This window comes from Histoplasma capsulatum, genomic scaffold (genome assembly GCF_000149585.1).
Source record: "Histoplasma capsulatum NAm1 scaffold_1 genomic scaffold, whole genome shotgun sequence".
NCBI lineage: Eukaryota > Fungi > Ascomycota > Eurotiomycetes > Onygenales > Ajellomycetaceae > Histoplasma > Histoplasma mississippiense.
The window spans coordinates 1,612,759-1,622,483 of NW_001813982.1; the positions used below are offsets into that span (position 1 = coordinate 1,612,759).

The following is a 9,725-nucleotide window of genomic DNA, read 5'->3' on the forward strand; positions in this document are numbered from 1 at the left end:
GCACAAATCGGGTGGAGAACAGAATTCCCGACGTTTGGGAAAGAAGGAACAAGAAAATGAAATGAAATGAACACCCTCGTATGAAAAGCCCGCGATGCTCCGAGTAGCTAAAGCACAATTTTCACATTATTCTGTTTTATGAAAAACAAAAAGAAAAACAAAAGGGAACCCTAACATGTCTACTCCTGAGCCAGAATCTTATGGAAAGTCTCACCAGCCCGCTCAGGTTTGCCCGACTTGATGCTCTGCTGGCCGAGCTTCGCTTTGGAGAAAGCTGCAGCGTATGGGTTGAGTCGGAGGAGGACCTGTCTGTTGCGGAGGGGGTTTTTCTTCTGGACAGCACCTCTCTTGGTTCTGGCGTATCCCTTTGGCTCGCGGAGGGCGGATTGGACTTCGGAAGAGTTGATGAGACGGGTGATGTCAGCGTTGGAGATGAGGTTGGATGGGAGGAGGAAGTCCTTCTTAAGGGCGGATGGGACGGTGGTGGAGCCATAAATGGTGTCGAGAGCAGCGAATGCAGAGGAGGTCCAGACAATGAAGCGACCCAGGTGTCCACCAGGGGCCAATTGGAGGAGATTAAGAGCGAAGACAGGGCAGGTCTCAACGCCGGGGATGTTACGGAAAGCTTTGACGAGCTGTTTTCCATCGACGTCCGGGTTGTAGACGACCAGAGGTCCACGGCGTTGGCGGTATCTCCGTCCACGCATCTTTCCCTTTCCGGCACGAAGCTTGCGAGATTTCTCTACCTTGACGAGATCTGGGCCGGCTCCGAGGTTTTTGAGAAGGGTGATGGCAGCCTTGGTTTTAGCGATGGAGTCATTCTCAAATGCCTTGGAGTCAACCACCAGGGGAACTTCAGGCACGTTAGAGATACGGTGGCCACGGGCGTAGAGGAGCGCAGGGACGGAAGAAGCGGCCAGCGCAGAAGCGGTGGCGAATCGTCTGGGTAGAATAGCATTAGATTTATGGGGGTTTGACATTCATTGGGTTCCATTTCGCGTTTCGATATCCCAAGCGTCAATTGAGCTTCGTTCTGCAAAAAACTTACTTCTGGCCAAGGTTGATCTTCTGGTGCCATTTTCTCCAGACCTTAGTGGGAGCGAACATACGACCGGCGCGACATTGGTTACCAAATGCAGCTTGACCAGCACGGTGCGTTCCTCCTCCAGAGACACGGGGAATACGAGCGACAGCACGGCCTTGTAGAGTGACCTTGTATCAGTTTCGACCGTAGTCCACACCAAAATCGATGCCCCCAATTGAAGCCCTTACGAAATTTCACATACCAGTACCCCAAGACTCAGCTGAAGTCTGTTCGCCAGCCTTCTCGCTCACAGCATACGGCTGTCTCTTATTTTTCGCGATACCAGTATGTACCGACCTAATCTCATCATCAGCTTCTCTTTCCTGTTCACGATTTCCTTCATCGGGAGCCTACTGAACAATGTCGGGACGGATTGGTGACGCGAACACCGCGGGCAGAGGCTGGGTCGCACCGCTGGGCTTGCCTTCGGCATTGGCGACGGTGACGGTGGGGCGAGATGCCATTTTGTCCACAGGTTGCTGATCGTGGTTGACGATGATGGTTGAGAGCAGAGGTTGTCGTCGTCGAACCCACGATCCGTCAATGTGGGTTTTCTCGCTTGGGAAAGGCGGCTCTGGTAGGACCACAAAACCCTAAGCCCTGAGTTCCTGATCGGGTCGCTTGGCGTATTACGTAACATTTTGATCATGTGATCAGTGGCCCTGTGGGAGGATAACGTTGTTGTCATTACTAAAACTAACTACGCGAGAGCAACACAATATGTTGGGGGGCACGTGATAGGGTAGCCGTAGTACCACTAACACCCCCCCGTGCTACGGCGCCGCCAAAGCTCTGCCGCCCGGGGGCCCCCCCCTTGCTCAATTCTTCTAAAAACGCAATAATAATTAATTACAAGAATAAGACCCTGATTTCCTCTTTGGGAATAGGCTCCCGTATGGCAATAACCGTAAAAAACAGGATAACACAAGCAAAATCTGTAAACTCCCGTATCATCATTACCTTCACCCCTTCTTGCCAATTTCCATTAAGCCAATCCTCTTAACAAATTCTTCGAAGGCAGGCCTTGCCAGTGGCTTGGTGAGGCCGTCAGCTATATTGGCCGTAGAACCAACGTGTTCCATCATGATTTCGCCTTTTTCAACCAGATCGCGAAGGATATGGTATCTGATCTCGATGTGACGTGACCTCCTTGTCAAGGACTCCCCTTTTGCTAGATCTATCGCGCCCTTGTTGTCAACTCGCAGGTGCGAGCATACCTTCGCTTTCCCTTCTACTAATCCAGCATCAAATAACATGTCATTCAGCCAGATCACTTCGCACGCTGCCTCACTTGCCGCGATATACTCCGCCTCAGTGGTTGATTTTGCAACTGAGGTCTGCCGTTGCGACCGCCACGAGATTGGTGATCCGTTTAGCAGGATAATGTAACCTGTAGTTGACTTGTATTGGGGGTCTGCCCCTGCCCAATCTGAGTCGCTGTACGCGACAGGACTGAGTCCCCCAATCATCTCCTTCTTGTATAGGATTCCGTGATCCTTCGTTTTCTTGACGTAGCGTAGGACGTGTTTTAATGCTGCCCAGCATTCCTTGTGCGGACGCGAGTTGAAACGTGAGAGGTAGTTGACCGCGAATGCCAGATCTGGTCTGCTGCTTGACACCAAATACTGCAGCGATCCTAAGCCTTGACGATATCTAGTAGCAGTAAAATCGTCATCTAACCCGCTATCTTCATCTGGTGAGAATTCTAGGCGTATGCCGGCCGCCATCGGCGTGCTGGCCGGGTTGACCTTGTCCATTCCAAAATCCTCAAGGATCTCATCGATATAACGGTTCTGGGTAACCGCTAGGTCGCCGTTCATTTGACGTTTGACTTCCATTCCAAGGTAGGGCTTGTTCTCTTCGACATCCTTTGTCTCAAACCTTTTAGCAATCTCTGCCAATATCCAGTCTAATTGCTGCTCTTGGGGTCCCGTTACCCGACAGTCATCGACGTGCAATGTCAGGTAGATCTTGCGAATAGGGTGATATAAGAATCCGCCATCGTACGGCGAGATTTTGAATCCTAGAGTGGTGAGGTGTTCCGTCGCAAGGAAATACCACACCCTCGCTGCTTGCTTCATCCCGTAAAGGCTCTGGCGGAGCAGGCCAACCAGGCCCCCCCTGCCGTGCTTAATCCCTGTAGGCAGTTGCATATATACCATCTCGTGCTGCGGTAGTATGCCGTTCAAGAACGCGGAGACGTAGTCGATCGCCTTTGCCTTCCACCCCTTTGCCGTTGAGATTGCGAATAAGCTCCGTGACGTGGGTCCTGATACCACCGCGGCGTACGACTTTGTATAGTGGACTCCTTGTTGTTGGAGGAATCCCCTAACCACCCAGCGAGCTCTAAACCGGATTGTTTCTCCCTTATTGTTCAACTTGCGATCAAACACCCACTTACCAGTTAAGATATCCATGCCTGGGGTCTTCTCAACGACAATATATGTCTGCTTGTTCTCAAACATGCTGACCTCTTTCTTCATCGCCTCATACCAGTAGTCCCAATCAGGGCTCCTTTTGGCTTCCGCCACGGTAGTTGGGCGGTCAGTTAGGGTGCTCAGGACAGGATCGTCCTCATTGGCAGGGTCTTCTGGTTCATCATTCTCGACAAGTTCTGTCTCATTATCTAGAAGGTATGTTGGATCTATCGCACCTTCAAGATCCCCATTGGCAATCATCTTCAAAACGTCAGGTTTCACCTTTGCTAGGTGTCGCAGGAGGCAGTGTTGCCACCCATCAGCAGCATCTAGTACGTCCAATTCTTCTGGTAATTCGCTCGATTGCCTCACCACGTTCGCAGGCGTGGTTTCACCCTTGTCTAGTCCTTCGTCGAATACGACATCTCGCGCGATTTCAAGGCGACGGCCAATTGGGTCCCAGATACGATATTGGTGCAGTCCTTGGTAGCCAACTAGCTGCCATTCCTTGCCGTCAGTCCTATCCGCGAGCTTATTGGTAACCTTTAGGTTCTTCTTGTAGACCTTGCACCCCCACCTGCGTATCCAATGGGCAGTAGGTTGCACCCCAGTCCATGCCTCAAATGGCGTAAGCGGAACTACTTGCTTGCATCCGTATATCTTAGTTGACGTTGGGGACGTGTTGATCATCATGATCGCGGCTTGCATCGCCTCACCCCACAATTCCTTAGCTAGTCCGCTATCAAATAGAAGGCTTCTTGTCTTTTCTGCAACAATCCTGTTGGCGCGTTCAGCAGGGCCGTTCGATTGCGGCGTATCAGGCGTAGTCGTTTCATACGCAATTCCTCTGCTCTGGCAGTAGGCCTTCAGATCTTGGCCTTTAAACTCGCTGCCACCATCCCAGTGTAGGGTGCCTACACGGCGTTGCGTAGTTGCCTCAATGCCTGTGATGAAGTTCATTAATCTCGCGGTAGACTCACCCTTCGACATCATCAAGATTGCCCATCGGTATCTCGTAGCGTCATCTCCTTGTATAACCTTGTCCTTAGGACAGCAGGCCTTTCAGCGAAATTGTCCTCTATGATAGACCATAGAGAATACGCAGATAATTCGCAATCCTTGGGTATAGTAAAATGAGATTTTGCCTGTGGGGCAACTGATGACCACATGTAGTTGTATAGCCACATGTTGCGTTCTTTCCAAAATCGCTGCATATCAGTGCTGGCGTTATCATCAGGGCCTATTTGCTTCTCATCAAGGATGTCATCGGTTTCAGATTGCCTCGCTGCGAGGAGGATCTCTTCTTTCCACATGGGGTAGTTCCCAGATCCGGTCAGTACAACTGGCTTCCTTATGGGTCTCACTTGATCACGGAACTCATTAAGGATTTTCACGATAGCAGACGTTCTGCCTTTCCTCTGCAGATAGTTTGCTAGATCTGCACTGATGTTCTCATCACTTGTAGAGGCCTGACCCCTACCAGTTCTCATTTGTTGGACTTCATGTTGGAGTCTCGCGATCTCCAGTCTCATGCGAGTTTCTTCGCTCACATCATGGCTACTAGGGCCACCCGCGTTATCTGACATTTCGTTGTCGTTAACCGGGTCTTCGTATTCGATATTCGACTCGTTCGATTCCTCTTCGATTGTGTCGTCAGGTTCAAATGCCCCCGGGGCAGTCACCTTGTTGGTTGCAGGCGTTGGTAAACCTGCGTTCGATTCCTGTTGTGCCTCTGGCGTTTGGGGATTTCTTCTTCTACGCGTTGTCACGTATTCTTTCGTCAAATCAGGCGTTCCACCCGATCTCAAATTAACCATGGGGTTTAAATCGTCTAGGCACGCTTTTAACGATGCGTGGAGACGTTGTTAGCACGTTATTTCAGCGGTTCTGTTGCTTCTAAGGGCTCATAACCTGTGGGAGGATAACGTTGTTGTCATTACTAAAACTAACTACGCGAGAGCAACACAATATGTTGGGGGGCACGTGATAGGGTAGCCGTAGTACCACTAACAGGCCCCTGTTGTGGGACGTTTAGCATGCATGGATGTGCCAACACCTTTTTATTTTCTATTTCTATTTCTTCCTTCGATTTTCTGCCTCATCAGGAGAGAATCAATCCGATGATAATTCAATAGGAATATACTAAACCGAATGCTTTCGGTCGAATCTACGTATTAACAAGCGATTGCCATAAACCAGCCACTGCAGATTGGTACGTTCGGTTCTATTTTGGCCAGTTGGGCCACTTGTGTGTAAAGAGTGTGATCAACTTCCTTTTATGATATTTGCCCAACCTGGCTTCAAGTAAGTTAGCTATGAAATCTATAGCTAATTCGCTGAAGCTATCGTACAAATTTTCCGGTGCGCGTGGAATGCTATGTACTCCCGATAAGCTATATGTTTGTCGCTAACATCAACTCTTGCCACACCACGGATGGTTATGATATTACCTATCCTGAACCAGGCACTTCTCTCGAGCGCAGAGAGGGGAGTTATTATATCCAACAATTTAAAGAGAAACCAAAGAATTCAAAACTGAAACTGCTTTAATATTTTTCAGAAGGAACATTCAAATGTGTTTTAGTAGAACGGCAGAGCTTTATATATATTCTTATATTGCCCAGAATCAAAGTTGGCCAGTATAAAAAAAAATTAAACGTGAAGCCCGACGGGGCGCATGCCTCCTAGTTAAGTTGTTATTTTTCCGCATTTTGTCACCCTTTTTATATTGTCAGCGCAATGACCATTAATATTTTGTGAAGCTGCTATTTCTGTTCCAATATCCCAAAGAACTCATTTATTTATAGCTATCTGAATCCAGTATAAGCTTCCCACAGAAAAAGTATTTCGATCCCAGAACCTTCCGTCTCTATCAAGTACGCAAAGGCATATGCGAGTTAGGGTGTTAACATCGTTCTTTGTTGGAACTTACCTCTATTAAGGATACATAGATAGAAGTAGCTATATGAATACCTATTGTTATAAAACCATTTACGTTTTTATGTATTTTACAACGCATCATATTTTTCAAGATGACAAAGCAAGGAAGAGTCGAAGAGAAAGAGCGGGGCGGCGATTGGTGACTTGGGGGAACTCATTATTCACTATTATATAGTGTTATGCTCAAGGTGTGAAAAACCAGAGGGTCTGGGGTCTTGTCCTGCAGCATGGGACATGCATGCACATGTTATGTATTCCTCGTGTACAAGAAAATGCACTGAGTGGAGTAACACTCGGAGCAGGGTTTGTGGGAGTTAGTATATGAGGATGAGGCACTGTGTTGATATACATTTTGTTTCACAAGAGGTATCACCTAACAACCTTATCGGTCGCTGATGAAAATGTTTAGAAAGTTTTTATGTAGAGACAAATGTTTGAAATGTAAAAAGACAAAAAAAAATTTTGAAGTCAAGAAGTTAAGTACAAAAAAAAGAGTCCCGTGTCCGACAAAATGAGCATCCCAGATTTAAAAAGAAACGCAAGTAGAAGAAAAAAATAAAATACGCCTAAAAAGTTAACCCCTAAGCTAGACAGTCTGTAATCCTAGAATTAGCGAGACATGCCAACGAAGAGAATATCAACAAAAATATGCAAGGGGTGGGCAAGATTTCTAATTTGTGAATCCCTGTCCAGATAAACGTCATTGCGCTGTCAAGTGGTAGTAGATCAGAAAATAGATAAGGCAAGAGGAAAAATCCACAAGAAGTACTCGAGAAGGGGGGAAAAAACGAAGTTGATATGTACAGCTCGCTTTTTCGCTACTTGCGCCTTTTCCGCCTCTCCCCGCTTTTTATTTCTATTCCTATTTATTTCCCTCCCAGACAACAGCACCTAAGAGTGTCCTCGTCGTCGATGGATCTTGGCGACATGATCGCGCTTCTTCTTAGCAGCAGTGATCGCAAACGTGCCGGCGTCCGATGTGCATTGGGTTCCTGCAGCTACAGCCATGACGGGAGACCACTGACCACTCGCACAGCGCTGGAATTGAGTGCCACCAATGCAGTTCCATTCACCCTCGTTTGAGCAAGCACCAGACATGCTGCTACCACTGTTGTTACTGGGAGGGGGGTTTGCACCTGGGGCAGAGGCAGGAGGAGGACTGGTTGGGGCGGAAGAGGGTCCAGGAATGACTTGTGATACTGTTGCGAAGTTACCTGGGGAGACAGCTGGAGGTGGGGATTGTGCATGCCTCAGTGGGGTTGTGGCGGGCTGTGGCAGCGAAGGGCTGGGGGAAGGATAGGGCGAAGGTGTGGGTGAGGGGCCAGGTGCTGGGTAACCAGGATTACCGCCACTTCCAGGCATGATCTTCTGGCCATCGGGTAAGACGCAGATAGGCTTGTCCATTGGTGCCAAATTGGAAGGGACGCCATCGCGCTCGAGAGAAGTGCCTGGTTCAGGATAGACAATATCATAACCCTCCGTGGTGTGGCAAGAGTTGATGTTAGCGACAAACATATCTGGCAGATCTTGGCGTTTTGCGAGAGCCACTTTTGAAGTCTCAGAGCGAGGGGTCGGGGTGTAGCGGCGCTTCTTGCCTCCGGTAACAGTGATGGGGGCGCAGTTCATATAGAATTCACGGTTGCCGATGCGGTTCAGCCAGCTCCAGGCGAAGGTGTACTCACCTGGAGCGATGCTGCTGGGAATCTTGAAATGGAAAACACTAGCGCCGTGTCCGTCGGGGTTAGCAGGAAGATTGCCATCCGCCGACGCGGGGCAGCCTCCTTCAATGGAATGGATAACCTTCCAGACCGATTTTTTGTTAGGGATCGGATCCTGAGTGAGAGAGAGTTGGCACGATCCGCCACCATGCACGGCGCTCCCGATGAAGCTCAAGGTCTGTGTCTCACCAATGGCGTAGACGTTTTCCGGGGGCACTACGCGAGCGCCGGGTGTGTACGACTCGCCAAACTTGCAAGGGAAATCAGCTCCACTGGCATCGAGAGGACTATTGTTCAGAGAACCGGGGTTGAATGGAGTGGGAGAGTCAATCTTCATATGAGCATTGACGGTGCCTGCAGACAACAAAGCCGCGACAGCAGCCACAAATTTCGGGGGAAATTGCATGGTTAGGTCGTTGTTAATCTATTTCAAATGTTTTGATTTTAATTGCAGTGCTGTTGGGGGATTTGTCGGTACGGCTTCGCAGAAGTGTTCCGAAAAAAGGCGCTTTTATTTTTGTTGGCTTGGTTCTTGAAGGAATGTACGCACTACTATGCGAGTGCTCCGAGGGTTCCTGAAATCTTTATCTGATATCTCGTTCCTGACGAGAAGATTCGAGAGAGAAACAGTTGAACCTGTTGTCGATTTGGACTGCGGATAATCCACACAGCGGCTGGAGGGAACAGGAGACAGGAGTCAAGCAGACAAAGAAGATAGTCTTATCGACAGTCAGTAGGAGGAACAAGCAGGAAGGATCCAGAACAATGATGAGGTGATGTAAATGAGTGAAAATGATCTGCCAGGGGAGATAGAAGAAGATAAAAAGAAGTCATGGGAGGGTGAAGAAAGTGTTGGATATAAATATTGTCATTCAACAGTTGCGGCTTGTTCCACCAGGCAGTGATATACCGCACTGTCGCCCCTTTCCCATTACAATGGAAATGTCTGGATGCGAACAATCCAAGCACGAGCATGCTGACAGCAACACAACTGGGGTATATGGGATATAACACAAGCAATGCTACCCGCAAGTGAAGACCAAAAACAGAATCTAAAAAAAGGGGGAGTTGTACCTCTTTGAAGCAGGACTGGTTTTCAGCGAATGTTCCTGAAGCAGCTACTTGGTATGTGTACTTTCCTGGCACCAAAACTGTGTATATAATATATATATCCACAGAAGGAATGGATAGGAAACTCTCAACAAATTGCCACAGGCAGAGAAGAAGAGTCCCAGGGGCAGATATGCAATGTATTGCGGTGATGGAAAGACAGGGAGAGACTGTGTGGACGAGGAACTAGCCCAAGCCGAAGAAACAAAACCCTGAACGGGACTAAAGGAGAGAAAAAAGTGGGATGCGGAAGGTGTCGAAACGGTCCAGCGTGAGGAAGAGAAAGATGAAGGGAAAACACAAGCTTGGCGGAGGGCAGCGAGGTTTTTATAAAACGCGGTCGCTGCATAACTATTTCCTGGGAGAGCCTGGGATTCTCCGGTGACCTGCGGCGACACAGGCGAAATGGAAGGCCGGCGCTGATTCTCCACCTCCATGGATGGTATCGATAAGGTG

The 9,725-nt window shown here is 48.7% G+C and overlaps 4 protein-coding genes across 4 annotated transcripts; all 4 read right to left on the bottom strand.

Moving 5' to 3' along the window:
* Positions 1 to 179: 179 nt before the first annotated feature.
* On the bottom strand, positions 180 to 1,548 carry HCAG_00468 (60S ribosomal protein L4; the record flags this gene model as incomplete). The annotated part of the gene is made up of 4 exons (XM_001543372.1): positions 180 to 942; positions 1,049 to 1,199; positions 1,287 to 1,381; positions 1,439 to 1,548. The coding sequence occupies 4 exons, from the start codon at positions 1,546 to 1,548 to the stop codon at positions 180 to 182; spliced, it is 1,119 nt and encodes a 372-aa protein (XP_001543422.1).
* A 498-nt stretch (positions 1,549 to 2,046) lies between these two features.
* HCAG_00469 (conserved hypothetical protein) lies at positions 2,047 to 5,693 on the bottom strand (the record flags this gene model as incomplete). Its single annotated transcript, XM_001543373.1, has 4 exons — positions 2,047 to 4,445; positions 4,482 to 4,545; positions 4,866 to 5,332; positions 5,681 to 5,693. 4 exons carry the CDS (start codon positions 5,691 to 5,693, stop codon positions 2,047 to 2,049), a joined length of 2,943 nt encoding a protein of 980 aa, XP_001543423.1.
* Positions 5,694 to 6,294: 601 nt separating this feature from the next.
* On the bottom strand, positions 6,295 to 6,599 carry HCAG_00470 (predicted protein; the record flags this gene model as incomplete). The annotated part of the gene is made up of 3 exons (XM_001543374.1): positions 6,295 to 6,308; positions 6,434 to 6,474; positions 6,514 to 6,599. 3 exons carry the CDS (start codon positions 6,597 to 6,599, stop codon positions 6,295 to 6,297), a joined length of 141 nt encoding a protein of 46 aa, XP_001543424.1.
* Positions 6,600 to 7,332: 733 nt separating this feature from the next.
* Positions 7,333 to 8,565, bottom strand: HCAG_00471 (predicted protein; the record flags this gene model as incomplete). Its single annotated transcript, XM_001543375.1, has 1 exon — positions 7,333 to 8,565. One exon carries the CDS (start codon positions 8,563 to 8,565, stop codon positions 7,333 to 7,335), a length of 1,233 nt encoding a protein of 410 aa, XP_001543425.1.
* Positions 8,566 to 9,725: the final 1,160 nt, after the last annotated feature.